The sequence below is a fragment of the Vicugna pacos genome, chromosome 16 (assembly GCF_048564905.1).
Source record: "Vicugna pacos chromosome 16, VicPac4, whole genome shotgun sequence".
Taxonomy (NCBI): Eukaryota; Metazoa; Chordata; class Mammalia; order Artiodactyla; family Camelidae; genus Vicugna; species Vicugna pacos.
The window spans coordinates 8,411,211-8,438,638 of NC_133002.1; the positions used below are offsets into that span (position 1 = coordinate 8,411,211).

The following is a 27,428-nucleotide window of genomic DNA, read 5'->3' on the forward strand; positions in this document are numbered from 1 at the left end:
CAGACTCCTGCTCGTCTTCTCTTTATTGTCCACCCCGATTGAGGGTGGTGAGGTCAGAGGAAGGCTGGCCCCCATCCCATCCCCAGCTGGCTACATCTTCCATTGTCTAGTTTCCTCCTCCTGAGTCCATCGAAGCCGCAGGGTTTCATCTGGAGAGAGAAGGGGTTTGGCTAGTGGCTTTCTTGCAGCAGATGTGAGATCTGGCCCATGTGACCCTCAGGCTCCCTAGAACCTACCCTTCTCTCTCCCTGGCCAGTGCAGGCAGCCCCTTGCCCTACCTTGCCGGGGCTCACATCTGTGCTGGCTCTGGTTTGAGGAATTTGGGATGCTTCTAGGTTCCCTCTCTGAGACTTCTGTGCTTTGCCAGTTCAGCCCCTTGGATGCCAGCCACTGACACCAATCAGTCACTGCTCGGGACCCACTGTCTTTGGAGGACAGGGCAGTACCTGGAGCCGGGAGGGTGGCAGAGAGGAATCAGGGAGGAGGCATGGGGGCAGCGGTGGTGCCAAGCTGGAGGGGGTTCCAATCCCTCTGAGCCTCCCTGGGTCCTTTCCATGCAACGTGGACTGGCACACAAGGATGTTTAGGGCCTTGCTCATCACCTGTGGTCCATCCACTGGTGGGGAGTCAGGGTGGGGGGCATGGGAGCTTGCCAAGTCCGGTGAGACAGTGGCCTGGTGCCCTCACCAGGCTTCGATGGTGTCACTGTCACCTTCAGGGAGTTCTCCGTGGCCTCAGGATCCTCTGAGGAGCTTCCGGTGTGGTCCAGCAGACGGACTTCGGTGCTGATGGGATCTTCAATCACCCAGTTCAAGCCTGTGGAGCCTGGAAGCATCACGGGGCTAAGGTTGGGGCACCTAGAAGTCTGTTGGTTCTAGGCCCTCCCGCCCCCAGACTGCCCTAGCCCAGCTCTCACTGGCCTGCTGCTCATCTTCCGTGTCCTCCTCAAGCTCAGGCTGGGGAGAGCACCTCAGGTATCTTTCTTTTCTGTAATACTCCTTGCGTTGCAGATCTGTCTCCTTCCCCAACACGACAGTGGTGGCTGAAGCTGGGGACTGATTTCTGAAGGCAAGGGCATCTGAGGAGTCACTCAAATCAATCTGAGTCTTATGGCTACCTAGGGAAGATAGGCCACCAGTATCATCGTGACTGCTCCTCCCTCCCAGCACTGGGAGAAACTCAAGCCCCAGTTTCTCCTCTCACTTCTATCACCTCCTCCCATTTTAGGAAAATGTCAGTGACCTTTCCATCTCCCATGATTCTCTTGGGCTTTCTGTTCCTCCTCCCCCGCCAGCCTTCCTTGGGGACTATCCTGATGGGTACCCCACCTCAGCTGCTCTGTCTTCCCTAGGGTCACCCTCCAGCATGACTTATTTTCAGGCAACAGGACCCTGGGCTGATGCTCACTGAGGAAGACAGACTATACCAGAGAATGTTCTGGATTACAATTCCCTTGGGTCCCTGGGGCCCAACCACAGCTAACCTTTGGCTTCCAAGATGTCGTTTCTGGTCACCAGGCCAAACTCATCTTTGACTCCTCTGGTCAGGCCTCCTGCCCCTCCTCTCTCCGCAGGCCTGGGCTCTGGGTCCAACACCACACCTCGACCCCCACTGCTCACACGGACACTACCCACACTGCTGTTCTTGTTATTATCCAAGGGCAGGTTTCTCTGAAGCTTGAGGAACTTTCCTTCATTGTAGTGTGCCTTGCGGTGCTTTTCAAAATCACTGGATTCTGTGGGCCAGTGTCAGAGTTTGGCTTTCCTGCCAGGCTCTCGAAGAAGGTTCACTCCACCTCCCCTTTACAGTCAGTCCCTATCCCTCATCTCACGTGTCTTGGAAAAGGTGTCCGAAGACCCTGAGCTTCTGTTATCACCGTACAGGAGGATTTTGGGGCAGAAATTCTCCATTGTTGCAAACCTGAAGGGGAGGGAGACTAGTTGGGGGCACGGAAGGGAGAGAAGAATGGATGGGCATGGCTGACTCCCCAACCTTGGCCTGGGTGAGTCCTGATAAGAACTGCAGTACCTCCCTTTTTGGGGGCCAAAAAGCAGAGCTGGCTCAGACCCCACAGTTCAACGGTGAAGGGAGGAAGCAGATTTCTACTGATCTCTGGTAAGACTCACCTCTCTGCTAGTTCCTCAGGAGTCACTGTGTGGGAGGTCCCAGCCAGCAGGTCCTCATCGCTGCCCCGCAGTCTGCAGAGGAGGCAGGAAGTAGTGCCTGAGAGGGGGCGGCAGGCAGTAGCCAGTCCCTAAGGCCTTTTGGCCTCCCCCACTCCTCTCAAAGGGCTAGGGCTGAGGGCTCAGCACCTGTGGTAGGGAGTGCTAGGCTCATCCACCGTCATAAATCCATAGTCCTTGTCGGTAGGGTGGTAAGTGGCCAGGATATTCATTTCATCCCAGTGCTGAGACTTTTTCCTTGGGGTGAGGGAAGGATACAAAAAATGGGGATGAAACCTTCTGGTGACCTCCTTCTCACAGCCCTCTCTCATTCTTTTAAACATTCGAAAACTTTTTCTTGTACTTATAGATATAGAGGTGTAGGAGGCTGGGGATGGAGTCACACCTGATGATAATCACGTACTACGTAGTCAGGGTTTATCCGGTGCTACTTTCACGTAGGCTTGGAACCTCCGATTTCCCACCCAATTAACTTCACCTACTCTCATTTCTAGTTTTTGGGACTCCGCCCCTTTCCTCGTGACTCCGCCTTCTCCAGAGTGCGGAATCTCTTCCTCCTGGACGCCTTACCTCTCCGCCCTGGGGGATTTATACATCACAGCGTAGCTGCTGTTTTTTAGGATGCTCCGGGGCCGGTCCTCACAGAGTTTGTCGGGGTATACGCAAGTTGACCTGGAGAGCGGAATGTCCTCCGAGTTGTACATTCCAGGCCCCGCGAACCCCAGGTTGGACGTCCCGAATACACTGGTTCTGGCAGTGTATGTGCCAGACCCAAGGCTGTGGCCCGCAACCTCCCCAGGGTGCTGGCTGAGCCCGGAACCGAGGACTTCTGTCCCCTCGGAGGGCTGGCCAGATTCAGGACTGCGAGTTACGATTCCCCCGGAGTGCATGGGGGGCCCAGAACCGTGAAACATGACTACGGAGGGCAGCCCGGCGCCTGCCTCGACTCTGTTGTTTCCAGGAGATTCCCCGTTAAGGCCGCCTGCAGCCCTCAGAGATTCCAGCTTCTCCATGGCCCCACTAGGGGGCCACTCTCAGCTACCCCGCCCCGCCTCCCGGCTCCACATAGCCCCGCCCTTGAGGCCCCGCCCCCACAGCGGTGAAGTTTGGGCGAGGCCCGGGTCCCCTCCCCCTCTGCTCCCTGGAGCCGCGGGGGGCAAAATCAAAACTAAGTAGGGACCTCGGCCTGGGAAACTCTCCGCTTGCCCCTCCCTTTCTGTCTCACCCAAAGACCTTTCTTTGTTTCTAGGATTTGTTCCCGCCCTTCTTCCCCCATCACCGCCCTCATCCGAATTATCCAATTACAGTCAGGGGTCCTGGTCATGGGGTGAGAAGCCTAATTGTGACGTCACAGTCCCCTAACCTTAACGCGAGCATCGGAGAGTTGTGCTGAAGGGTTGTTAACAGCTTTTGGGCAATCTTTGGGGACCCCCGAAGACGCTTGAAACTGCTTCCCGGGGTCCCTTTGCACTCTATTCGTGGCTTCAAAATCCAAATTTCGTTGGACTAGGGTTCAAGATGGGGTTGCCCAGAAACATACGCGAGCCCTTTTCCCCCCAAACTCGGCCCGCTCTGCCTCTCATGAGTTATGATACAAACGTGGAGGAATTGCGACAGTGTTGGGAGACATATCTGGCCTCAGTGGTGTGGAGGGCAGAGATTTTCACTTATAAATGTCCCGGCTCCCTGCTCTGGGTCCTCGGTCCCCGCTCACACCACTTTCAAGCGTGCAGCGAGAAGGAAAGACACCTCTTCCTCCTGCCGTAAAGCGAACACTTCAAGGTGTTGCTTGACCCGACGAAGACTGGGTTGTCGGTGCCAATGTCGCAAAGCTGAAAGTGTTTGGGCGCCAACCCCCTCGTCGTAAAGATGCCTGCGGCAGGCGTTTCTTCCACTGTCGTAAAAGCTCTCTGCCTGTCTTCACCCCTCTCGAAGCCACCCTGTCACCTCGCCCGTGCCGTAAAGCAAACCTGCTCGACCCCGTCGTCCTTTCCGTTCCCATCGCTATATAGTCCTTAGTTCCCTAGCCCGGGATGGTTCATTGCCCGGCAGTGCCGTAAAGCATATCTGGCCCCAACCCGTGGTCCTGTTCCCTCAGGGTGTCCGTGCACCGCGGTTGCCACGGTGCCGCCAAGCGCGGCTGTCGCGCGGCCCCGGTGTCAGCGGCGATGGCGGCGGGGTCGGGTGGGAGTGGGGGCTCTGGGGGAGGCCCCGGGCCGGGGCCAGGTGGGGGTGGGGGCCCGGGCGGGAGCGGCCCAGGACTGGGGTCTGGCGGGGGTCTGAGCAGCGGCGGGGAACTGCACCCGCGCACCGGGCGCTTGGTGAGCTTGTCGGCCTGTGGGCGTACAGCGCGGCGGCAGCAACCGGGCCAGGAGTTTAACCACGGGCTTGTGTTGAGCCGAGAACCCTTGCGCGACGGACGCGTCTTCACGGTCCGCATCGATCGCAAGGTGCGGAGCTGGGGCCGCGGAATCGAAATGTGTAGGGTGGTGGGAGGGGACCAGAGGGAGATGGGAGAGGACAGCCAGGGTAGCCCACATCACCGGGTACCGAGAGAGAACCGACAGACAGGACACCAGCTGATGGGCAGGAGAGGAGCATGAAACAGAAACATTAAGTTTCATGAAGAAAGAGACAAGGAGAGCTTAAGTTTCCTCAAGATCCAAGAGCAGGGAAGGGACATGGGGGCTCATTCACTATAATGACTAAGGAACAGACATCCTGGGAAAATTTCTGGGGGATGGAAGATGGAGACACATCAGACGTGTGACAGGGTAAGAAGACAGATAACCAAGAGAGGAAAAAAAAACTTTGGAGGACAGAGTCACTGGTTGGGCCAGAAAGATGGGTGAACAGAGATACTGAGGGAGAAAGGTGTGTGTGTCTGGGCGTGATGTGTGACTGCGCAGAGATAGAATTTGAGAAGAGAGTGAATTTGAGTGGAGCCAGAGCCTAGGAGAGAATTAGGTCTGGAGGAAGAGAGTGGTCTGTAAGAGCCTGAATTTGGGTGGTCAGGGAGCCGCAGAGACCAGGGAAGTTAGAGGAGGCAGGGGAATTTAGCTATCGTGGTGGAGAAAGGCGTGGTGTCTTAGACAGTGAGCACCCAGAGTGCAGAGGAGAGTTGCTAGAGGAGGGCGGGCCCAACAATCCTGAGACCAGAGTCCAAAAAATTACTTGTGGGACTAGATCTCTGGATTGTGGTGCCTCATGTTGCAAGAGAAGGAAGCCAGTTAGCTGTCTGAAAGGTGGGAAGAGGGGGACATAGTGACCTGTGAAATGTGGTTTCCTAGAGGTGGGAGACCCATTTGTGGTCCATCCTGAGCCTCTGTCCACCACCCCATCACAGGTCAACTCCTGGAGTGGCTCCATTGAGATTGGGGTGACGGCACTGGACCCCAGTGTGCTGGACTTCCCAAGCAGCGCCACGGGGCTGAAGGGGGGCTCGTGGGTAGTGTCAGGCTGCTCGGTGCTGAGGGATGGACGTTCTGTGCTGGAGGAGTATGGTCAGGACCTGGACCAGCTTGGTGAAGGGGACCGTGTGGGCGTGGAGCGCACAGTGGCCGGGGAGCTGCGGCTCTGGGTGAACGGGCGGGATTGTGGTGTGGCCGCCACAGGCCTGCCCGCTCGGGTCTGGGCTGTCGTGGACCTTTACGGCAAATGCACCCAGATCACCGTGCTACCCCCTGAGCCAGGCTTCAATCCCCCTACTCCCATCCCCACGCCTCCCCTTGAGCCCTCTGCCCCACCTGAAGATTCTGCCTTGGCTGAGCAGGGAACCTCTGGGGATGAAGGTGAGAACACATCTAGGGCAGTGATGGGGATAAGGGAATGGCTGCAGGAATGGGGGAGACATAGTGACAAGTGAGGCTGGGTGTGGGCAGGACCACTCAGACCCCAGAGTCTGTTGAAGGGGGGAGAGCTGGGGCTAGAGGAGGGGGTCTCCTGGCTGTGGGCCTGGCAGCAGGGGCTGAACCCTTATTCCCCTCCCATCCCACCTGGTCCCCAGCCTTCATGGTGTCCCCAGCGCAGGCCCGGCCGGAGACGTTTCCTAACAGCCTTGAGTCGCATAATGGTGAGGGCTCTGGGGAGGCCCTGGGAAGGGGAGCGGGACGTGAGGTGGACAGGGAGGGACCTCAGGAGAGGGGTAGGGAGTGAGCAGCAAGCTTGGGGGTGTAGAGCCTCATTTCTTTTTTCCTTCCTCCATTCTGCTGCCTAGACTTTGCTGGCATGGAGCTCTCCGAGGTGGTGAGCAACGCCATCCTGTCTGCCTACAACGGGGGGCTCCTAAACGTGAACCTGAGCTCCCCCCCAGCAGGGGGAGCACCAGGGCCTAGCGGTGCTGCCACGTCGCCCATCCTCACGTCCAACGATGCCCTCCTTTTTCACGAGAAATGTGGAACCCTCATCAAACTCAGCAACAACAATAAGACGGCTGAGCGGCGCCGGCCCCTGGATGAATTCAACAATGGGGTTGTCATGACCAACCGCCCACTCCGGGACAATGAGATGTTTGAGGTATGCCGGATCCTGGGGTCTGGCTGGCACCTCACCCTCTGGGAGCTAAAGATGGGGCTTGATCCTTGATGCTGGAAAGAGGGGGTGACCTGGGGAAGGCCCAAGGGATGAAGGTCCTTTCTCTGCCTTTACCTTCCCCGCCTCTCCCTTCTGCTGTCACTCCACCCCAGATCCGCATCGACAAGCTTGTAGATAAGTGGTCGGGCTCCATTGAGATTGGTGTCACCACCCACAACCCCAACAATTTGGAGTACCCAGCCACCATGACCAACCTACAGTCAGGTACCAGCCCCTAGCAGGGTGGGGGCACAGGCCTGTGGTCGCTGAGGTTTCCAAGGGAGCCCGTACCCTAACCATGGTGTCCGCTCCCCCCAGGCACCATCATGATGAGTGGCTGCGGGATCCTGACCAATGGCAAGGGCACCCGCCGCGAGTACTGTGAATTTGGTCTGGATGAGCTGCAGGTGAGGGTGCGGCACAGAGCCTGGGCCACTCTCCAGGGGTGCCTGGGTACCGCGCGTCCCTGCCTGCGTACCACGGTCTCTGACCTAGAGCAAGGCTCTTTATCTTTTGCCTGAAGCTTCCTTCTGATAAGGCAGGGTTGCCCAACAGTTAGGCACTCAGATTTTGGACTCAGATGGGTTCAGTTCTTTTCGTTAGGCCGCTTGTATAGTGATCTGAGGCAAGAAGCCTATCTTCTCTAGTAGTGTTTTTCCCTTTTTATTGTCTAGAAACAAGCTTGGTGGTAGTATTCGCCAGATCATCAGGAGTGTTAACAAGTTGTAAGGTGGTTTAACACCGTATTTGACTTGCATTGAGCATTCAGAGTGGTCTGAGACTCACGGGAGCCTTTTAGAGCTGTTCCCCTGTCACGTAGGGTAGTGGGAAGGCTCTGGGACCGCTCTGTTCTCACAGTTCCCAGGATGAATCTGAAACCTTGTTATTTTTCTGCTTTGAATAGGAGGGCGACCACATTGGTCTCACGAGGAAGTCCAACTCTGCCCTCCACTTCTTCATTAATGGCATCGATCAGGGTAAGGGGAAGCTCAGAGAGGGTCTCTGGGCCAGGGCTTTCGGACAGGGGGAGCTATATCTTATTATCTTGTCTGTTTGGCACTGAGTTTCTTGTTTTTGACTTTTCTCCCCTTATCCCCCCATTCTCTGTGTCTTCCACCCCTACAGGCGTGGCTACCCCACTGACACCCCCAGTGGTGTACGGCGTGGTGGACTTGTATGGGATGGCCGTGAAGGTGACCATCGTCCACAATAACAACCATAGTGACCGTCTGCGCCGGAACAATGCCATCCTGCGGGCACTTTCCCCCGAGGGTGCTCTCCGCCGTGCTGCTCCTGCTGCCCAGGCGGAACCCGAGCGCCTGCTCTTCCACCCCAACTGTGGGCAGAAGGCAGCCATCACCCACGAGGGACGCACGGCCCTGAGGCCCCAGTATGGCCCATGGGGTGGGGAGAAGCCTGGGAAGGGGCTCTGATGGGATTGGAGGGAGGGGTAGAGAAGTGGGAGGCAGAGGGTGTCTGGTCTGGGGTATCCTGAATGGAGGAGTGGGGACTCTCCTGGACCACAAAGTGTAGCTGGTTGATTTGGGGCAATGGGTGTCAGGCAGGCCTGGCTGGGCTAAGCTTTGGCACACCCAGTGTGTGTGTTGGGCTCTGAGTCCCCACTTGCCACGCCCTCAGTGCCACCGATGACTTTAATCACGGCGTGGTGCTGAGCAGCAGAGCCCTGCGGGATGGAGAAGTGTTCCAGGTGCGCATCGACAAGATGGTAGACAAATGGGCTGGCTCCATTGAGATCGGCGTCACCACCCACAACCCTGCCTACCTCCAGTTGCCCTCCACCATGACCAACTTGCGCTCTGGTGAGCTTTTTTTTTTTTTTAACATTTCTTATTGATTTATAATCATTTTACAATGTTGTGTCAAATTCCAGTGTTCGGCACAATTTTTCAGTCATTCATGGACATATACACGCTCATTGTCACATTTTTTTCTCTGTGAGTTATCATAACATTTTGTGTATATTTCCCTGTGCTATACAGTGTAATCTTGTTTATCTGTTCTACAATTTTGAAATCCCAGTCTATCCCTTCCCACCCTCCACCCCGCTGGTAACCAGAAGTCTGTATTCTCTGTCTGTGAGTCTATTTCTGTCCTGTATTTATGCTTTGTTTTTGTTTGTTTGTTTTTGGTGAGCTTCTGAGAAGGGCAGGGCCAGGGTAGGTCTTATGGAGGGGGCTGTCCCCAAAGCCCTGCTGCTTGGTCTTTGGCCCCTCTTTCACTTGTCACACTTGTGACAGCCACTCATTTAGTGCCAGAGGAGTGGCCCGTGGACAAGGCCTGTGGCTGGCTGGGGAACTGCTCTGGGAAGAAAGCAACTGCCAAAGAAAAGATAGGCTGGGCTAATGGCTTTGGGGAGTAACGGGACCACTGCATAAAGGGAGGAGCCCTGGCTCCCTCCACATACCCTTTGCCACTCCTTGTCCCCCTAGGGACCTGGATGATGACTGGGAATGGGGTGATGCACAATGGGACGACCATCTTGGACGAATACGGGCACAACCTGGACCGGCTCAAGGTGGGAGAGTTGGGGGCACCGCCAGGTCTCTGCAGCGGGGAGGTAGGCAAGGTGGGGCTGCTGCAGGACCAGCCCAGGCAGGAACTCTGCCTGACTCCTCACTCCAGCCCCGCTTCTTCCAAGGCAGGGGACACGGTGGGCGTGGTGCGGCGGGAAGACGGGACTCTCCACTTCTTTGTCAATGGGATGACTCAGGGCCCTGCTGCCTGGAACGTGCCCCCGGGCGTCTATGCTGTCGTCGATCTCTATGGCCAGGCGGCCCAGGCCACCATTGTGGACGACGTGGGTGAGGGCCATACTGGGCAGGGGCAGGGATGGCCTTGGGAGGCCTCAGAGACAACTGTAGATCTAATGGATGATGTCCACTCTTGCAGAGGTGCCCCCGGTCCCTGAGCCACTCCCTGAGGGGAACAACCAGGCATCTCCAAGCTCCCCGTCATCAGGGGCCGGGGGCTCCGACCTCCGCTTCCACCAGCTGCACGGCAGCAATGCAGTCATCACCAACGGGGGCCGCACCGCGCTCCGCCACAACTGCCGCAGCGAGTTCAATGACGCCATTGTCATCTCCAACCGGTCAGTGTCCGGAGAGTCATGTCCCTACCGTCTTACTGCCTAGGGTCAGCCACCCCAGTGGGGCCTGTCTGATGGCCACTCTCCCTGGCAGGGCCCTGCGGGATGGAGAGCTGTTTGAAATTGTCATTCAGAAGATGGTGGACCGCTGGTCAGGTTCCATTGAGGCTGGTAAGGGGCGTGTGTGTGTGTGTGTGTGTGTGTGTGTGTGTGTGTGTGTGTGTGTCTGCGCGTGCACGTGCATGGACGTGTGCATACACACGCTAGGGGGAGGTGCTGGCTCTCTGAGGCCAAGGCAGCCTTGGCTCTGCCCTACCCCTGCCTCCTTCCAGGAGTGACCGCTATTCGGCCAGAGGACCTTGAATTTCCCAACACGATGACAGACATTGACTACGATACATGGATGCTGAGGTTGAGCTGCGTGCTTTGGGGAACAGCTGGGCGGGGCTGGGTAGAGCTGGTTGGGATGAGGGAATCAGTTTGGGGCCTGTGGTGGCCATGAACAATGCCAGACCAGATCTGGTTGACCCCTCCTTTCAGTTTGAGGAAGCCCCCCCCCCAGGCCCTTGGGTAGCTCCTGCTTTTCCCTGGGGGGATCCCAGGGACAAAGGAGACAAGATTGGGTCTGCCCCAGATCAAGATCCCAGTCCAAGGAACTGGAAGGTTCTGACAAGCAGAGACTTGTTTGAGAGGCCTGTATGGGAAGGAAGCTAGGAGGCTGACCTAGCCCCTCTCTGTCGTCCCTCCAGCGGCACAGCCATCATGCAGGATGGTAACACGATGCGCAACAACTACGGGTGCGACCTCGACGCGCTGGGCACAGGCGCGCGCATCGGCATGATGCGAACAGCCAAGGGTGACCTGCACTACTTCATCAATGGCCAGGACCAAGGCGCTGCCTGCTCAGGCTTGCCTCCCGGTAAAGGTGACTATTCTGTGGCTTTTGACCCGCCACCCTCAGCCCAGCTCACCCCAGGCTATCAGGCCTCTGATCCCTTCTTTTCCTACCCAGAGGTATATGCAGTCGTGGATCTGTATGGTCAGTGCGTCCAAGTGTCCATCACCAATGCCACCGGACCCATGGACAATAGCCTGGCGACCAGCAACACTGCCACTGAGAAGTCATTCCCCCTGCACTCCCCAGGTTTAGCCAGCAGGGAAGGAGGGTGGGTGGGCTCTGCCTGCCTTCTGTGGGCCTAAGGGATGCAGCTTCTAGGTTGGGAACTGTTCAGAGACAGGCTGGCTGCAGCAGCTGCAGACTGAGGGGAGGAGGGAGGGAATCAACCCTAGCGGGAAGCAGCCAAGAAGAGGGAGGAGGTTACGCCTGGACCCTTCCCCGCCACCAAGGGCCCGGGACAGCATAGCTTGGCATGCCAGATTTGGGACCAAGTCTTGCTATGGTGAGAGAGGTGTCAGAGGTCTTGAAGGAGTAATGCAGATGGAAGCTTCATGTCAACTTCCTGCTTCACCTGAAAGTTTTATCTGCATCCTGTCTGAAGCTTGCTGTCCTAATCCTCCCCCTTCCTCTGGTGCCATCTTTCCACAGTGGCTGGCGTGGCTCATCGATTCCACAGTACTTGCGGCAAGAACATCACGCTGGAGGAAGACGGCACGAGGGCAGTGCGTGCGGCTGGTTACGCCCATGGCCTCGTCTTCAGCACCAAGGAGCTCAAAACGGAGGAAGTCTTTGAGGTGGGCTGTTGGAATATAATTCACAGCAGGGCCAGGCTGCTCCCTCTTGCCCCCAGCTCATGCCGCTAGGCGTTTCTCTCTCAGGTGAAAGTGGAAGAGCTGGATGAGAAGTGGGCAGGTTGCCTCCGGCTCGGGCTGACCACACTAGCACCAGGGGAGATGGGGCCTGGAGCTGGTGGCGGCCCCGGGCTGCCTCCCTCCCTGCCGGAGCTCCGGACCAAGACCACCTGGATGGTGTCCAGCTGTGAAGTCAGGCGCGATGGGCAGCTCCAAAGGATGAACTATGGCCGGAACCTAGAGAGGCTGGGGGTGAAGCAGCTGACTCCCGGCACAGGGGTGGGCTTGGGGGTGGGGGTGGTGGGGAAAGGTGGGCTGAGCACCCGTCCTTGCCTCACCTCGGCCCTAGGTGGGGAGCCGTGTAGGCATCCGCCGGGGGGCAGATGACACAATGCACATCCTGGTAGATGGAGAGGATATGGGGCCAGCAGCCACTGGCATTGCCAAGGTAGACACAGGACCTCCGCTGGGTCTGGGAGTGGGGTTGAAGTCCTCCACTGGTCTCTGACTCCCCAGCTCTGTGTGCCCCTAGAACGTGTGGGCCGTGTTGGATCTCTACGGGCCGGTGCGGAGTGTGTCTATTGTCAGCTCCTCGAGGCTAGAGGAGCAGGAAGGCACCCAGCCTCCTTCCCCCAGCTCGGACACTGGCAGTGAGGGCGAGGAGGACGATGAGGGCGAGGAGCACAGCCTGGAAGTAAGAGGCAGCACCAGGACCCACAGGGTACAAGGATGGGCAGTGGGTGGACCATTGGCCACCAGGTGGTCTTTGGGCTCTCTGATCCAGTCCTGGTAGGACTGGGTAGGCAGAGGCTAATATGCAGGCTGCGTGTAGAGCCCAGAGGGGTGGCTCAGGCCCTGCGTCGGCAACCCCCGCAGCTCAGTCTCTCCTCCACTCCAGGGCCAGAATCAAGTGGCCATTATGCCCACAGCTCTCGAGTTCCTGGAGAACCATGGGAAGAACATCCTCTTGTCCAACAGGAACCGTACAGCTACGCGAGTGGCCAGCTACAATCAGGGCATCGTTGTCATCAACCAGCCTCTGGTGCCCCAGCTGCTGGTCCAGGTGGGCCTCACCTTGTCCCCAGCTCCTCTTGCTCAGGGTGACCCAGGGCCAACCCTCCTGGACAAAGGCTTTTTCAGGTCAAGGACAAAGTGGAAAGCATGTCCCTTGAGTGAGCTTCCTGGGCTTTTGTTTGTACCCTGTGATGAGAGTTGTAAATCAGTTACCAGGAAGTGCCCACCTGGGGACTGTGCTGAGGAAAGCAGTAGTGAGGGCTTAGGGGAGGCTGGGAGACTCTTGATCCTATATGTGGGAGCAGAGCGTGCTTTCCAGAGGAGGGGGCCTTGTGCTGCAAACTACAAGATATCAGTTAGGCAGGCAACAGCAGCCCTGGGGGACAAGAATCCTTTCAGAGGCAACAGCAAAACCAAGGCTGAAAGAGGGAAGGACACAACTGAATTTGCAGTTTCCTGTCTCTCCAAGCATCAGAAGGGGCAGCATCCCAGGCCACACTGCGGGGTGCTACCTTCTCTCCCTGGCTGGGGTATGGGGCCTGGTTCTGCTGGGTGGGTGGCCTTTTCCCAAGATGCTGTGATTGGGGAACAGTTTCCTTCTCCCCAGGTGCGAATAGACTTCTTGAACCGGCAGTGGACATCTTCCCTTGTCCTGGGAGTCATCACCTGTCCCCCGGAGAGGCTCAACTTCCCTGCTTCTGCCTGTGCCCTCAAACGGGCAGCCTGGCTGCTGCGGGGCCGTGGGGTCTTCCACAATGGTCTCAAGGTGGGTACGGAGCAGAGAGAAGCGAGAGGGCTAGGCCTCTGAGTGGGGAGGGGCTGGCCTTGAGGGAGAAGAGGGGCCCCTAGTCCTGGAGATAGGACCACAAGTATATTTAAAGGGGTCCTGTAGTGGGTGGATCCCGTAGCAGGTGGGCCAGGGTGTGAGTTTCATTACCTGGACAGTCTTGGGCTTACTGCCTCCTCCTATGTCCCTGTCACTGAGAATGTCACGGGGGAAAGGGAGGTGGACTCCAGGTAACTGAAGCAGAGGGTAGAGCCCTGGCAGTGGGCAAGTGTGGAGGCAAAGCCCAGGGACTGATGACCTGAGTTTAGTGAAGGGCGGGGATGGCTGCTGCTGGTGGGAGTCTGATCTCTGGGAAGACAGTAGGTCTCTCCTCCCAGATCTGTGAGAAGTTCGGGCCAAATCTGGACACATGTCCTGAAGGCACCATCCTGGGACTGCGGCTGGACGGCTCTGGGGGGCTGCATCTCCACGTCAATGGGATGGACCAGGGAGTGGCTGTGCCAGATGTCCCCCAGCCCTGCCACGCACTCGTGGACCTTTATGGGCAGTGTGAGCAGGTCAGTGGCACCGGAGGCCGGGCTGTCGGAGGAAACGGGAAGTCGGTGGTTCCAGGAGGGGATCAGCAGGCTTGGGGGGCTGGCAACACTCTGCTGACCACCTCTGTCCCCAGTAGGTGACAATCGTGAGCCCTGAACCAGGGGCTGCCAGTGGAAAGAGTGCTGGAACCCAAGGGGACATGGAGAAAGCTGACATGGTGGATGGTGAGCCAGCTCAAGGGGCCGGGGTCCCACTGCACCCCAACCCCGCACTTCTGGCCCCGGCTCCTGTGGACTGTGCCCCCTCTGCTCCCTCAGGTATCAAGGAGAGTGTTTGCTGGGGCCCACCACCCGCTGCTAGCCCCCTCAAGAGCTGCGAGTACCACGCCCTTTGCTCCCGTTTCCAGGAACTGCTGCTGCTTCCCGGTGAGTCCCCGGTCCCCCAGAACCTGCCTCATTGCTGTCCCAGCCCTGGGCCAGGCCCAGAGCCCTGGAGACCAGTTGGAAAGAGGTCAAGTGGCTGAGCTCCCAGGCAGGAGCCATGCCACAAAGTCTGCCACTCACTCTCCACAGAGGATTATTTCATGCCTCCGCCGAAGCGTAGCCTGTGCTACTGTGAGTCTTGCCGGAAGCTTCGAGGAGACGAGGCCCACAGGCGCCGTGGGGAGCCCCCTCGGGAATATGCCCTACCCTTTGGCTGGTGCAGGTTCAACCTCAGGTACATGTAGGGCAGGTTCACGCAGCTCCCTCACTGTTTTTTGCCCCCTTGAGGAAGGAAGGTCCTGAGAGGGTGTATGGAAGAAGCGACAGCACCTCTCCTGAGGGCTGACCTCGGGTAGCCAGTGACTTTTGTCCCATTTGCCCTTTCTGTCCACCTCCTAGGGTGAATCCCCGCCTGGAGGCTGGGACACTAACCAAGAAGTGGCACATGGCGTATCATGGGAGCAATGTGGCAGCTGTCCGGAGGGTGCTGGACCGAGGGGAGCTGGGAGCAGGTACCCTGCGCTGGTGGAGGCAGGGCGGGCTGGGCCTGTGGGCCGAGGGCGCTGCCCTGACCCCGCTCTCCACACAGGCACTGCTTCCATACTGAGCTGCCGACCCCTGAAGGGAGAGCCTGGGGTGGGGTTTGAGGAGCCTGGTGAGAACTGTGCGCCTCCCCGGGAGGAGCAGCCCCCTCCAGTGCTGCTTTCCCCCTCCCTCCAGTATGCTGGGGCCGAGACCCTGGCATCCAAAGTGCAGTGAGTACACAGGAAGGGGCCCCAGGAACCCTTGGGTCTCCATGATTCTCTCTCCTTTCTCACCTTGTCTCGCTAGTTCCTCAGTCTCCACCCCAGCCCTTTATTCGCACGTACTTTGAACAAATATCACTTATTTTGTTCTGTCACAAAGAGCAAAAAAGGAAACCTTGCTCTTGTGGAACTTCTGTCCTCTTCCTCTGGAATGTTTATGCATAAGTATTTAGTATTTTTAAACGTGACAGGTAAACACCTTAGAAACAGAAAAGGTAGAGTGGAGGGAAGTGGATCAGAAGTGTGGTTGGAGCGGGCATATTAAATACGGTAGTCAGCATAGACATTAAGAAGATGAGATTTTGGGGGAAATCTATAGCTCAGTGGTAGAGTGCCAGCTTAGCATGCACAAGGTCCTGGGTTCAATACCCAGTACCTCCATTTGAGAAATAAATAAACGTAATTACCTCCCTCCCTTCCCCTCAAAATGAAAATAAATTTTAAAAAGAAGAAGATGAGACTTGAGCAAAGGCTTGGAGAAGGAAGGAGGGAGTTAGTCCAGCAGGCGTTGGGAGGAAGACCATCTCCAGTAGAACGAACAGCCAGAGCCAAGTCCCTATAAGGAGGGAATGATTCCTGGGAAGAGCAGGGCCAGCTGCTAACTGCGGTGGTTGCAGTCAGCAAGGGAGGGGCAGAGGCCTCACTGCCCTGTTTCTGCTTCTTGCCTGACAGATTCCGGGACCCCAAATCCCAGCGGACGCACCAGGCCCAGGTGGCGTTCCAGGTGTGTGTGCGCCCTGGCTCTTACACCCCCGGCCCCCCTTCCGCTGCCCTCAGAGAACCCCCCGACCCTCACTTCAGTCCAGCTGAACTTGAGTGGGTCACCAAGGAGAAGGGGGCTACACTCCTCTATGCCCTGCTGGTACGGGTGGAATGAGGGGTGAGACCTCACTTACTACCAAGCACAGTTGGGCCTTGGGCCCATGGACTCCGAGTGACGACTGCCGCCACTTCATTCCAGCACCCACGGCATGCACGGGGCTCCGCCTGGCAGATGCACAGGAGCCCATAGGCAGGCTCTCAGACTAGCTGGGAAGCGGAGCACACCTCCCAGCCCAGGGCCGGACAGTCCCTCCGAGGCGAGGGAGCAGCGGGGAGCCCGACGCAGGCCTTGGGTGGCCCCTCTCCATGCACTGATCTGGGGAGCATGACTCCCCGCGACTCCTCCCCTACATCACTTAATTTATTTCTGTTTCTGTTCTGGTTACTGTGAATCCCAGAGGAGTCTCCCTGCGCCCCACACGAAGCTGCTTCCCCGGGCCCGGCGGGAGTGGGGAAGGCGGGCGCGGGTTTCCGGCCCTCTGTACAGTTGTTACTGACTCTGATTTCTAAGGAGCCAATAAACGCCGTCTCAGAGCAGCCGCCTCGGCCATTCTCTCTCGCGCCCGTGTCTCTCGCTTCTTGCTTCTCGGAGGAGCCCCAGCCCCGCCACGTCGCGGGGGCGCAGCAGCGGTGTTTGGACACCACGGGCACCCGTCGCCGGCACTTCCGCCTCCCTCGCGCCCCGCCCCGTCCCGCCCCGCCCCGCCCCGCCCCACCTGCGAGGCCGCAGCCGCCCCGACTCCGGAAGGATTCGGCTCAGTGGCCGGATGTGACGCCGCGGCCCGGGCGCTCAGGAGGCCGAGGAGAAGGCGACGAGAAGACGGGTAGGGAGGGGCTGGCGCCCGGGTGGCGGGCAGGGGGTCGGAGAGCCAAGGCCGAGACCCCCGCCCGCACGCGAAGGAGCCGCGCTGTTGGTCTGACGGGAGGCAGGCGGTGGGCACGTGACCGGGGCGGCGGACGGGCAGCTTCCGCCTGGGCCTGGCGCGCTCCGCCTGAGCACCCGCCTCCCCGCAGGCCCGGTACGAGGTCTGGCAGCCAGTGACAGAGTCGGGTGCCCACGGTCCGAGCGTCCCCGGCAGCACCATGCCTGCGCTCCTGGAGCGCCCCAAGCTCTCCAACGCCATGGCCAGGGCGTTGCACCGGCACATCATGATGGAGCGGGAGCGCAAGCGACAGGGTGAGTCGGAGCCACAGAGAGAGGACGCCCCAAGGCGCCCCGCTCTCCCAGGGCTGACCCCTACCCGTAGGCAGACCAGTGTGCGGGTGGCCCGAAGTCAGGAGCGACGAACAACCTCAATTTGGTGGGAGCCAGAGGCCAGATCTAAACTCCAGAACCCTTGAGCTGGGAAGGACCTTGGAGAGCACCTAATAAACTTCCCGGTCCCTGTCCTCTCCAGAGGAAAAGAGCCAGTACCAAGAGCATTGGGATAAGCAGTTTTTGCTGTTCTTCAGTCACATTCTAATATTTTAACCATCTTTTCACTATCCCATTCTGCCCACCTCTTCCTCCAGAGGAAGAAGAGGTGGACAAGATGATGGAACAGAAGATGAAGGAAGAGCAAGAGAGGAGAAAGAAAAAGGAGATGGAAGAGAGAATGTCACTAGAGGAGACCAAGGAACAAGTAAGCAGTCCTTTGATCTCTCCCACCCAGATCTTTCTTCCCTGGGTTCTCCTGCTTTCATCTTCTCTCCCCTTCCTTCCCAGATCCTGAAGTTGCAGGAGAAGCTTTTGGCGTTACAGGAAGAAAAGCACCAGCTTTTCCTGCAGCTTAAGAAAGTTTTACATGAGGAAGAAAAACGGAGGCGAAAGGAGCAAAGGTGGGATTGGAGAGCTAAAAATAAAATTGGGATCAAAGTGGAAATGGGAGCAGATAACGAAAGATTAGTGTCTAATGGCGAACAAGGGGACATGTCTTTGCTTTTGACCTGCCTTCCTTTCACTCCAGTGACCTGACCACTCTGACATCAGCGGCGTACCAACAAGGCCTGACTGTTCACACAGGAACTCACCTCCTCAGCATGCAGGGTGAGGATTAAAGAATCCACTTGTCTGAATGGGCCTTACTGGTGGTTGCAGCCTTACTTCAGCATCATGAAGCCCCCTCTCCCTCTCTAGGGAGCCCTGGAGGACACAGTCGCCCAGGCACCCTCATGGCGGCTGACAGAGCCAAACAGATGTTTGGACCGCAGGTGCTTACGGTAAGAGCAGTAGGATTGTGTGTCTAGGCTGTCATTTTTTCCTACTACTCCCACCCTCAGTAAAGCAGCACCCAAGTCATGAGCCTATCAAACTGAACTGTGGAGGCAACCTGAGTTTTTGCTTTCACGTTCACTGAGTTTACAGGCAGTGAGTTCTCACCTTTCCTCCTTAGACCCGGCACTACGTGGGCTCGGCAGCTGCTTTTGCAGGAACCCCAGAGCACGGGCAATTCCAGGGCAGCCCTGGTGGTGCCTATGGGACTGCTCAGCCCCCACCTCACTACGGACCCACACAGCCTGCCTACAGTCCTAGTCAGCAGCTCAGAGGTACGTGGTGGGAAGTGAGAGGGGGCTTTCCCTCAAGGCCCAGAGGGAGTGTCAACAGGCCACAAGGAGGTTCTGATGGCAGTGCTCCCTGCCCTCCTCAGCACCTTCGGCATTTCCTGCAGTGCAGTACCTGTCTCAGCCACAGCCACAGCCCTACGCCGTGCACAGCCACTTTCAGCCCACCCAGACAGGTGATGCACCCCCACACAGGCGCCCCAGTCCCACAGGTCCTCTCTTTTCCCATTCTCTACTGGTTTCACACATCCCTCTTCCCCATCTAGGGTTCCTCCAGCCCGGTGGTGCCCTGTCTTTGCAAAAGCAGATAGAACATGCTAACCAGCAGACTGGTTTCTCTGATTCAGTGAGTATGGAGCCTTGGGAAGTCAGGGGAAGGGCTGCCTGCACTAAGGGGAGCCCCAGGGTGCCTCAGCTGACTTTGTTCTCTGCAGTCCTCCCTGCGCCCCATGCATCCCCAAGCTCTGCATCCAGCTCCTGGACTCCTTGCCTCGCCTCAGCTCCCTGTGCAGATGCAACCAGCAGGAAAAGTAAGGATGGTAATCCAGCCCATCAGAATCCCAACACTACCAGGGAAAACAGGATTGGGCATAATAGATGCCCCCACCCCTGTTCTCTCTTCCTCCTTGGGGGTGGCTGTTTAGTCCTGCTGGAGTAGAGCAGGCATGCACACTGACAAAGCCCTCCTTTTCATCATGGCTGCCAGTCGGGCTTTGCAACCACCAGCCAGCCTGGCCCTCGGCTTCCCTTCATCCAGCACAGCCAGAACCCGAGATTCTACCACAAGTGACCATCAGATTTTATCTTCAACCTCGCCCCCAGCCCCTGCCATGGGGGAGGATCCCTGGTGTGCCCCAGTCCGAGGCCAATAAAACCTACCTGCCACTTCCCCCTGGCTGCTGTCTGTTGCCTCCCACTGGGCTGCTTGGAGGGTGGGGGGGTGGCTGGCAGGCCCATGGGAGTCACAGTGGGACAGTGAGTTGGTAGTAATCAACTCCCTGTCAGAGTTTAATCTGTAATCTTATTTTCTGGTTTCCAAATACCCATTTAGTTCAAAGAAGCAGCTGAGTTGGGGGCTTCATATTAAACTTGTAGTTTTATTCAGGTTTGATCTTAACAAATGTGTCGGGGAGAGAGCCCGCAGGAAAGGGTGAAGCCCATGGGGACAGGGCCCTCCCAGGTGCCTGAGGAGGGGGCAGGTCCCCTCCCCTCTCCTCCTCTTCCCTCCCCATCTAGAGGGATTTGGGGAGAGACATAGGCTGGGGAGGGGGCTGGTCCCCAGTCTGTAGGGGTGGTGCTTGGGATGAAGGACTACAGAGAATAAGGGATCAGACCAGGGATGAGTAGAGGAAGGGCACAAGGACCATTTGCCAGAATCCACAGCTTTCTGATTCCAGATTGGAATTTAAAAAAAAAAAAAAAAAACTAAACCACAAGCAGCACCCACCTCCTCTCCCCCACCAGGGCTGTAGTGCGAGGGGAGAAGAGGAGGGCAGCTTCACCAAGGCCATGGTTCACTCACTCCTGGCCAAGGGAGCAGGGTGAAGGGCAGGGGCTCCCCGACAGATTGAGGGGGTGGGGGAAACCAAAATAAAACGTCAAATAAATTGTGTAGGAGTCCAGCCAAGGGCCCTGCCAGAGCTGGGCCAGACTGGGGGAGGGGGGCCTCTGCAGGCTGGAGGATCACTGCTGCCACCACAGCCACCCTAGATAGGAGAGAGAAACCAGGTGAGACAGGGTAAACCTTCAACGGGAAGAAGGGCAAAGGGGACAGGACCATGCTGGGGGCAGAAAATAAGCCTGGAACAATTAAAACTAAAGCAGTTCTTTGATGGAGACAACAAAGTGGGCAGCTGGGGGAGGGCCGTCACACTCACCTGGGAGCCACTTATTTTGCCATGGCCTTGATTGCAACAGCTGCCTCCTCTGTCATGGCAGACAGCACCGTGATCTGGGGGAGCAAGGGGAATAGAAGGCTGAGCTCAGAGAAAGAGGCACGAAGAACAAAGGAGGGCACAAAAGCGGGGCACCATACCAGGATCTCTTCTCCACAGTCATACTTCTGCTCAATCTCCTTGCCGAGGTCTCCCTCAGGCAGACGAAGGTCCTCTCGCACCTCCCCACTGTCTTGGAGCAGTGATAGATACCCATCCTGGATGCCAATCAGCTGCGGGCAGATAAGGATGGAAGCTGAAGGTGGGCCCAGGTAGCTTGAGAGTAAGGGTCGGATAGGCAAACTGCTAATACCCTCTCCTCCTGCCATTTCCCTTCTCTCAGCACAAGCTCTTCTGCTCATTCTGTATTTCTCCCCCATAAACCACTAGCCCACCTACACCCAGATCATCTACATACCTGAAAATCATTCCTTTTGATGTTGGGGACATCCATATTATGAGTTGACGGGCAGATATCTTCATATTTCTTCCCAGTAAAGATGTCAATACCAACCAGATGGACCTGTATGTATGCATCACATCAAAGAGAAACCCAACCAGACTCTAGGATGGAAGAGATAAAGGCTCAAGTTGCCCCTAGCTGGTGAGGGAAGCTGTCAGGGCAAAGATTAGGGGAGTTGGCATTGAACTAATCAACTCAAGAAAGAAACACTAAAGCCTCTTAAAAAACAACCCAAGGCCAAAAGACCACCACTGCCACTGGGGCTGACAGCACAAGGGAAGTTGTAGGGCAGGCTTGGAGCAGTCAGTTACCTAAAGTTATCAAAACATTACTGAGGCCAAGATCCTAGGGGAGGAGGGAGAGTCTATGTAAAACTTTGGAAGAGGTTTTAGATATCAGCATAAACCAAGGAACTTGGAAAACAAGGAAGATCAAAAAGAGCTGAGGAAACAGGAAAGAATGAGAAAGGAAGAGAGCTGAAAAGCAAAAAGGATTTGGGGGAGACCAGAAAGAACTATGCATTTAGTAAAAAAGGAAACCAGAAAGTAGAGAGAATGACCTAGACATTAGGGAGTAACCCAAGATGAATGCGAAGTCAACAGAAGATAGAAAAACTAGGGAACAAAACAAGAAATCCAACAAAGATGAACGATGTTGAACTTTTGAGGAAAAAAAAAACCTTAAAGTGACAAGGAAAGCACTAGCAAGAATGTTAGGACCTAAGTAAGGAAGCAAGGAGGGGACAGGGAGAGGCAGTCTGATAACTGCATCAGAGATCCAACAGGAAAGCTGGCACTAGACAGTGGGGCAGTAAGCTGATTTGGAAGCTCCGAGGTACACTGGAGCCCCTCCAGCGGAGGGTGCATAACATGGTAGGACTACAGATATCCCAGGTAAAAGTGAGGGAAACAAAGAGCACCTACAAAGACTCAAAAGGAGACACACAGAAAAAGTGAAAGGCAGGATCAAGGACGGAATAGCCTGAGCATTAAGGACCACGAAGAGCTGAAGACTTACATAAAGGGGGGGGGGTTACCAAGAATGATAGGGCACAGGAGGGTAACCAAGGAGGAAGCTGAAGGCCTAAGACTGGTGTAGTAGTCGAACGTTATCCAGGGCTGAGTGCTGAACACAAGGATCTGGATGGTAATCAAAGAGCTAAAGAACATAGAGAGCTAGCACTGATGACAGCTCGTGGGGGAAGGTACGATGTGGAAGTGAAATTCTAACCTTGGCGTGGCCGTGCTTGCCAGTCTTCGAGGTGGACATCTCCACAATCTTACATGGCCGGCCTTTGAGCACCACAAAGCCATTCTTACGTAATGCTGAGCACTGCATCGGGAAGGTGGCTGAGGCCCCTGCATCTCCTGTCTCGAAGTCCAAATCATCTGCCATTTTAAGAGGCTTCGATTCCAACTAGAGTCAAGAAGAGAACTAGGGTCAGTAAGGAGGTTAACAGGGTCTCCAATTTACCCCACTCTACTCTGGAAATATTGCTTCATTTCTTCCCCAGACCTTTATTCCATTACCCACGTAAAATAGTGTCAAAGTTCCTACATTAAATACTGATTGACATCACAAATACTGAAGAACCGGTGCATGTATGCAGGTGGGCGGGGGATAAGCAAGATCCCCATTTGAAATGAAAGTTAAAGGGGTGACTTGGGAAAGGAAAGCTCCAGGAAGTTAGGATGCCAAATCTCTGAGATGGGCAAAGGCCTAATTCCTGGTATTGGGAGGACTCAGGTGTTACTTGCCACTGAAACCAACAACCCTTCTTCCCCACACATAACCAGGGCTATAATTAGGTGAGCAGCTATGAGCCAGCAAAAAGGCGGGGCTAATGTGGGGGGGAAGGGGGGTGGAGACCGGAGGACGGGGAGCCCCACCCGTCTCTGCCACCCCCCCACCCTATCCACACACGAGCCAGTCATTGGTACAGGAAACCACAAGGCCTCTTTGGGGGATTCCCGCCTCTCCAACATGCATTCGCAGATGCAGCCAAGGGGGAGAAAATAAAGTTGTTTTCTAATTGATCCCTCTACCAAACACCTCTGGTTTCCCAAAGGGAACCCAGGAACCCAGCCTCTCCTCCAGGGCCCTCCCACTTTTCCCAGGATGCATCGGTCCTGTCGGATTTTCAGGCCGGGCCTGTACAGTCAGTAGAAAGTGGGGGAGTGGGGAGTGGTGAATGACAATAAAATGAAAGCAAAAGGCTGGTAGTAGCTAGTGAGTAGTATAAATTATACCAAGCTAGTAGAGTTAAGGACTCTAAAACCAGGAACACCAAAACCAGACACCGAGAAAGACAGTGACAAGGTGAAGAGCACCTATCACAGCGGGTAACTCATCTGCCCAGGACTTTAAGGCGCTGTCGGCACGATCGAGAAGAGTTGGGCTCCCGTCCAATTGCCCTCGGTTTCCCCATTTCTCTGGCCTCCCATCACGGAAGAGTGCCACTTACATCTGGCTGGAAGCCTCACTTCACATGAGGATTGGGGGGAAAGCCCCAGGGGCCCATGAGGTGGGGAAGCGCTAACATATGCCCGCAGCGAGCTCTCCGGGGTGATCAGGAACCGGGCCTCGGGCTTCTCTCACTCCTCAAAATTCCAAGCTCCCTTAGGCGCTCGCGAGGACCTTCTCTCCCCGCGCTGGGGGTTGCCGACTCCTGCCCACCATGTGGCCGCCCGGGGCTTCCGGTGGCCGGGACCTGGGGGGAGGGGTCCCCGCGCTGCCATGCGGCCCCGGTCCACGTTCGGCCATGAGGCCGCCGACCCGGAGGGCAGCCTTCCCTCGGGGGCACTTCCGGTGCTGCGGCCGCCCCCTCCTCAAAGGCCGCGCCAGGCCGGAGCCACGCCGCCCTCCCTCCCCCACGCCGGCCGCCAACCCCCCCCCACTTGCCCTCTCACCGAAGAGCCCCCTCCCCCACCTCACGTGGTCTCCCGGCGCCCGGTTTTCAACGGCCCAGGCACCCTACCCCCGGCGGGCCGATCTGGCCCCCGGCCCTCGCCCCGGCGTGGCCGCCCGGCGGCCTCTCCCGCGTGGCGGCCTCGCGGCTCGCCGTCCCCCGCCCTGCGTCGCTCCAACGTCACCCAGCCGGCCCCAACCGTCACCCTGCGCGCCAACCGGGGTGCGCGCCCGCTTCTTTCCGCACCTCGCGCCACTCGCCGACCGAACCCCGTGCGGCGGCAGCCGCTGCTTCCCTCTGCCCCCTCCCCGACCCCCGCGCAGTCCCATCTCTACTCCCAGGCCCAAGCCAAGGTTCCGCGCACGCGCGCCCTACCCGCTCTCACCTCGCGCGAACGCACTGAGTCGACCCCGTCCGCTCGCCGCGAGCCCAACCGCTGCCTCCGAGCCCGCCGCCGCCGCCGCCGCCGCCTCTACCGCCGCCGCCGCTGCTGCACACGGGTCTTAGTACGCAGGCGCCGACTCCCCACTGACCAACCAAGCAGCCCTGTGACAGACGCGCAAGCGTGCTATCTATCTCCTCCGCCCTCCACCCCCGCACTGCGCAAGCGCACAGACCCTCCCCGATCTCCACCCTCCCTCCCACCTACCCATCCAATGACGCGCATACGTGGCCCCGCCCCTCACATATCCTGAGCTCTTCCCACCGGTAGGCAACGCGCAGGCGCACCCGGTTTTTTAAGCCCTTCAACCTCCTCTCCCCTCCCCGCGTTAGACCACCAGCCTTACCGGACAGTCCTTGCGCCTGCGCAATAAGGAGCCCTGCACGCCACACCCTCTGAAGGAAACGCCTCGGCCTCAAGGCGCATGCGTCTTGGGAATCCTGACCGCCCCTTCCACCTCAGACGTCGTCTGTACGCCAGGCGTTGAAAAGACCACGCCGCTGTATTGCTTGTCTCGTCTAGGACGCATGCGTCTTAGGAAACGCCCCACCTCGACTTTCCTGGACTTAAAAGAGTCACACGTTTCAGAAAACTTGTACTGTGGGGTGGGCCCCTTGTCTCAAAGCCCATCCCCCGGTTCCACACATGCGCGAGAGAGCTCTTTCCGCTCCACTCTTCCTAGCCCGGTAGTGTGGTCGGGTTACCACCCATCTCAGCTTCACTTCTCTAAACTGTGCGAAAGGCTCTGCCATAGAGTTTCACCCGGAAAGGTAGAGCGGCCCTGTCCCAGCCACCATCTTGTTTAAACCCTCAGTCTCCGTAGGTCCCTGTGGCTTCCATGGAGGCCATTCTACCTCTGAATCCTAAAATAAAGAGATTTACATGGCATTTTTCTCTGTTTTCCCCAGCTTCTCTCTGCGGTCTCCAAAACAATTGTCTACGAGCACTTGTATAAAAAATTCTCTGTAGAGTGACATCAAATTCCACTGACGTTCTCTAAATCGTGGAAGGTGACCATGAAGTATGTATCTCGGAATGAATTTCCCTGACCTTCTAGGGAAGAAAACTGTTACTTTTAACTTTGTATTTTTCTCCCCCCAGTTCCTAGGTTTTCAGTACTTCATGGCTAACTTGTTAGCTTCAGTAAACTAGGTGGGCAACAGTATTGGGGAACAGGATAAGCAACTAAATAACTGGGCTTGGAAACCAAAATCCCGAATTTGGTTATTCTTTTGTTTAAGAACGCTGTGATGCGATAGATGTGAATGGCAAACACCACCTTGAATTAATACATCTATGTAGCACATTTTACTATCACCCCAACTCCTCCTTCTCCATTTTCTGAAATTTCTGCCATTTCCTTTGGGGGAGGGGGAAAGCTTGCTAGGTACATTGTTTTAAAGACCAATACCTGCTCTTCTCAAAGATATATTGCCCATATGACCCAACAATTCCACTCCTAGGTATATACCGCCCCCCAGGTTAAAAACAGGTACAAAAATCCTTGCATGCAAGTATATCCAGCAGCAGTATTCATAGTAGTCAAAAGGAGGAAACAACCCAAATATCCATCGACAGATGTATGAATGAACAAGTTGTGGTATATACACATAGTAGCATATTAGTCACAAAAAAAGGAATGAAGTATTCATGCTTGCTATAAATAGAGAAACTTTGAAGACGTTATGCTAAGTGAAAGAAGCCAAACAAAAAAGGTCACACATTCTATTATTTCATTGATATGAGCTATCCGGAATAGGTAAATCCATAGAAACAAAAAGCAGATTGGTGGTCACCAGGTGCTAGGGGCGAGGGGAATGGAGAGTAACTGCGTAATGGTCATTTGGTTTTAAGAATGAGAAAATGTTCTGGAAATAGAGGTAGCGGTTGGGCAACCACGTGAATGCACTAATACTGCTGATTTGTTTATCTTAAAATGGTTAGTTTTATGTTATGTTATATTTTAAAATTGAATTCCACCTCAATTTTAAAAACTCTTGTACCCAAGTGTTTTTTAACATGATTCATAATAGCCAAAAAATAGAAACTACTCAAATATCCATCAACTGATGAAGGGATGAATGAAATACAGTATGTCCTTTACAGTGAAATATTATTCAGCAATGAAAAGAAATGAAGTACTGGGTACATGCTACAACATGGATGAACCTTGAAACATATGCTAAATGAAAGTCAGTCACAAAAGACCACATAGTGTATTATTCCATTTACATGAAATGTCCAGAATAGGCAAGTCCATAAAGACAAAGTAGAGAGTAATTGCCTAGTGCTGAGGGGTTAGGGGGAAATGAAGAGATAGAGAAGGGCTGCTAACCGGTATGGGGCAAGGGACAGAGGGTGTGTTTTTGGAGTGATGAATCTGTCCTAAAATTTATTGGAGTGATGGTTGTCCTCTTCAGATATTAAAAAAAAAACACTGAACTGTACACTTTAATTAAATTATATGCTATGTGAATTATATCTTGATAAAGCTGTTACTTTAAAAATGTATTGTCACCTTTGATAGTACATACTGTGCACAATGTAACAGTCTTAACTGGTTCATTTCTCTGAGACATTGTTGAAGTGTCTGTGTGGGTGAGCTAAGTCACAAGCTCCATAATTTTAAGAGGGGCTGAGTGACGACAGCCCCCACGAGCTTCCATTCAAAATAAAAGGGGCCCAAAGAATCTTGACAGAAGGCTAAGACATACACACTCAGAGAAAGAGAAGGGTAAGATATTATATAGTATTGTACGTTGATGAGATAGTATCTGGGAAGACCACAGTAGCATTAGACCTATGGAGTTACCACAGTTCAGGGTAGAGTCCTCAGTTTTGTAAGCCCCAACATTTTATTTTCCAATCAAGTCTCTTCTTTAGGGAAAACTTTCCTGACCTACCAAACTAAGCTTCTCATGTTATATGTTCTCACAGCAAACATTATAGTATTTATCATAGATTGTTAATATCCATTTACATGTGGAATTGCTTTATTAATGTCTGGTCTTCTCCATTAGACTATAACCTGTACAGGGACAGGAATCTGGCTGCTTTGTTCACCACTGTCTCCTCAGCTCTT

General features: G+C 55.7%; 4 protein-coding genes across 17 annotated transcripts; 2 read left to right on the forward strand and 2 right to left on the reverse strand.

The window, feature by feature from the left end:
* Nucleotides 1-5: 5 nt before the first annotated feature.
* LOC107035012 (uncharacterized) lies at nt 6-4,292 on the reverse strand. Of its 6 annotated transcripts, XM_072940441.1 has the most exons (10): nt 3,409-3,480; nt 2,754-2,855; nt 2,313-2,420; nt 2,127-2,198; nt 1,832-1,920; nt 1,484-1,735; nt 917-1,117; nt 688-825; nt 279-446; nt 6-149 (listed from the first exon to the last, which is right to left on the reverse strand). In XM_072940441.1, the coding sequence occupies exons 2-10, from the start codon at nt 2,777-2,779 to the stop codon at nt 91-93; spliced, it is 1,113 nt and encodes a 370-aa protein (XP_072796542.1). In that variant the 5' UTR covers nt 2,780-2,855; nt 3,409-3,480; the 3' UTR covers nt 6-90. The 6 variants fall into 6 exon arrangements, 5 of the variants coding, with proteins under 5 accessions (XP_072796542.1, XP_072796541.1, XP_072796543.1 ...); XR_012060240.1 differs by lacking the exon at nt 3,409-3,480 and having other exon boundaries at nt 603-825; nt 2,754-3,230; XM_072940440.1 differs by lacking the exons at nt 2,754-2,855; nt 3,409-3,480 and adding an exon at nt 4,154-4,292.
* Nucleotides 4,293-4,351: 59 nt separating this feature from the next.
* NEURL4 (neuralized E3 ubiquitin protein ligase 4) lies at nt 4,352-16,593 on the forward strand. 3 transcript variants are annotated; one of them, XM_072940436.1, is made up of 29 exons: nt 4,352-4,633; nt 5,530-5,974; nt 6,190-6,255; nt 6,400-6,698; nt 6,869-6,980; nt 7,074-7,162; nt 7,660-7,732; nt 7,881-8,145; nt 8,394-8,575; nt 9,206-9,291; nt 9,415-9,577; nt 9,666-9,864; nt 9,956-10,032; nt 10,194-10,272; nt 10,611-10,786; nt 10,874-11,005; nt 11,408-11,553; nt 11,638-11,862; nt 11,960-12,058; nt 12,143-12,304; nt 12,509-12,673; nt 13,232-13,390; nt 13,789-13,968; nt 14,085-14,172; nt 14,266-14,373; nt 14,521-14,665; nt 14,830-14,942; nt 15,020-15,185; nt 15,909-16,593. In XM_072940436.1, exons 1-29 carry the CDS (start codon nt 4,352-4,354, stop codon nt 16,111-16,113), a joined length of 4,686 nt encoding a protein of 1,561 aa, XP_072796537.1. In that variant the 3' UTR covers nt 16,114-16,593. The 3 variants fall into 3 exon arrangements, with proteins under 3 accessions (XP_072796537.1, XP_015107115.3, XP_072796538.1); XM_015251629.3 differs by having other exon boundaries at nt 10,611-10,780; XM_072940437.1 differs by lacking the exon at nt 6,190-6,255 and having other exon boundaries at nt 10,611-10,780.
* Nucleotides 16,594-16,751: 158 nt separating this feature from the next.
* GPS2 (G protein pathway suppressor 2) lies at nt 16,752-19,488 on the forward strand. 3 transcript variants are annotated; one of them, XM_031676183.2, is made up of 11 exons: nt 16,752-16,882; nt 17,073-17,235; nt 17,571-17,680; nt 17,764-17,876; nt 18,005-18,084; nt 18,175-18,257; nt 18,431-18,584; nt 18,686-18,775; nt 18,866-18,945; nt 19,034-19,138; nt 19,306-19,488. In XM_031676183.2, the coding sequence occupies exons 2-11, from the start codon at nt 17,142-17,144 to the stop codon at nt 19,387-19,389; spliced, it is 993 nt and encodes a 330-aa protein (XP_031532043.1). In that variant the 5' UTR covers nt 16,752-16,882; nt 17,073-17,141; the 3' UTR covers nt 19,390-19,488. The 3 variants fall into 3 exon arrangements, with proteins under 3 accessions (XP_031532043.1, XP_072796545.1, XP_031532044.1); XM_072940444.1 differs by having other exon boundaries at nt 19,034-19,129; nt 19,244-19,488; XM_031676184.2 differs by having other exon boundaries at nt 19,034-19,129.
* Nucleotides 19,489-19,676: 188 nt separating this feature from the next.
* Nucleotides 19,677-24,934, reverse strand: EIF5A (eukaryotic translation initiation factor 5A). Of its 5 annotated transcripts, none has more exons than XM_072940449.1 (7): nt 24,693-24,934; nt 24,290-24,450; nt 22,227-22,412; nt 20,952-21,056; nt 20,635-20,766; nt 20,477-20,550; nt 19,677-20,305 (listed from the first exon to the last, which is right to left on the reverse strand). In XM_072940449.1, exons 3-6 carry the CDS (start codon nt 22,389-22,391, stop codon nt 20,488-20,490), a joined length of 465 nt encoding a protein of 154 aa, XP_072796550.1. In that variant the 5' UTR covers nt 22,392-22,412; nt 24,290-24,450; nt 24,693-24,934; the 3' UTR covers nt 19,677-20,305; nt 20,477-20,487. The 5 variants fall into 5 exon arrangements, with proteins under 5 accessions (XP_072796550.1, XP_072796551.1, XP_031532046.1 ...); XM_072940450.1 differs by lacking the exon at nt 24,693-24,934 and adding an exon at nt 24,554-24,571; XM_031676186.2 differs by lacking the exon at nt 24,693-24,934 and having other exon boundaries at nt 24,290-24,486.
* Between the last annotated feature and the right edge of the window lie 2,494 nt (nt 24,935-27,428).

Bases quoted from the DNA above. Each gene is read 5' to 3' on its own strand.
- LOC107035012 (XM_072940439.1), bottom strand. From the start codon at position 3,196: ATGGAGAAGCTGGAATCTCTGAGGGCTGCAGGCGGCCTTAACGGGGAA. The intron at 1,118-1,483 runs GTTAGCTGTGGT...TATCTTCCCTAG, and splicing joins CGACATCTTGGAAGCCAAAG to GTAGCCATAAGACTCAGATT. The intron at 447-687 runs GTGAGGGCACCA...TCCCGGCTCCAG, and splicing joins AGTGACACCATCGAAGCCTG to GTACTGCCCTGTCCTCCAAA.
- NEURL4 (XM_072940436.1), top strand. From the start codon at position 4,352: ATGGCGGCGGGGTCGGGTGGGAGTGGGGGCTCTGGGGGAGGCCCCGGG. The intron at 6,981-7,073 runs GTACCAGCCCCT...CGCTCCCCCCAG, and splicing joins CATGACCAACCTACAGTCAG to GCACCATCATGATGAGTGGC. The intron at 11,554-11,637 runs GTGGGCTGTTGG...TTTCTCTCTCAG, and splicing joins AAACGGAGGAAGTCTTTGAG to GTGAAAGTGGAAGAGCTGGA.
- GPS2 (XM_072940444.1), top strand. From the start codon at position 17,142: ATGCCTGCGCTCCTGGAGCGCCCCAAGCTCTCCAACGCCATGGCCAGG. The intron at 17,236-17,570 runs GTGAGTCGGAGC...CTCTTCCTCCAG, and splicing joins GCGGGAGCGCAAGCGACAGG to AGGAAGAAGAGGTGGACAAG. The intron at 18,258-18,430 runs GTAAGAGCAGTA...TTTCCTCCTTAG, and splicing joins TTGGACCGCAGGTGCTTACG to ACCCGGCACTACGTGGGCTC.
- EIF5A (XM_072940449.1), bottom strand. From the start codon at position 22,391: ATGGCAGATGATTTGGACTTCGAGACAGGAGATGCAGGGGCCTCAGCC. The intron at 20,767-20,951 runs GTATGTAGATGA...ATCTGCCCGCAG, and splicing joins TCAAAAGGAATGATTTTCAG to CTGATTGGCATCCAGGATGG. The intron at 20,551-20,634 runs GTATGGTGCCCC...TTGCTCCCCCAG, and splicing joins ACTGTGGAGAAGAGATCCTG to ATCACGGTGCTGTCTGCCAT.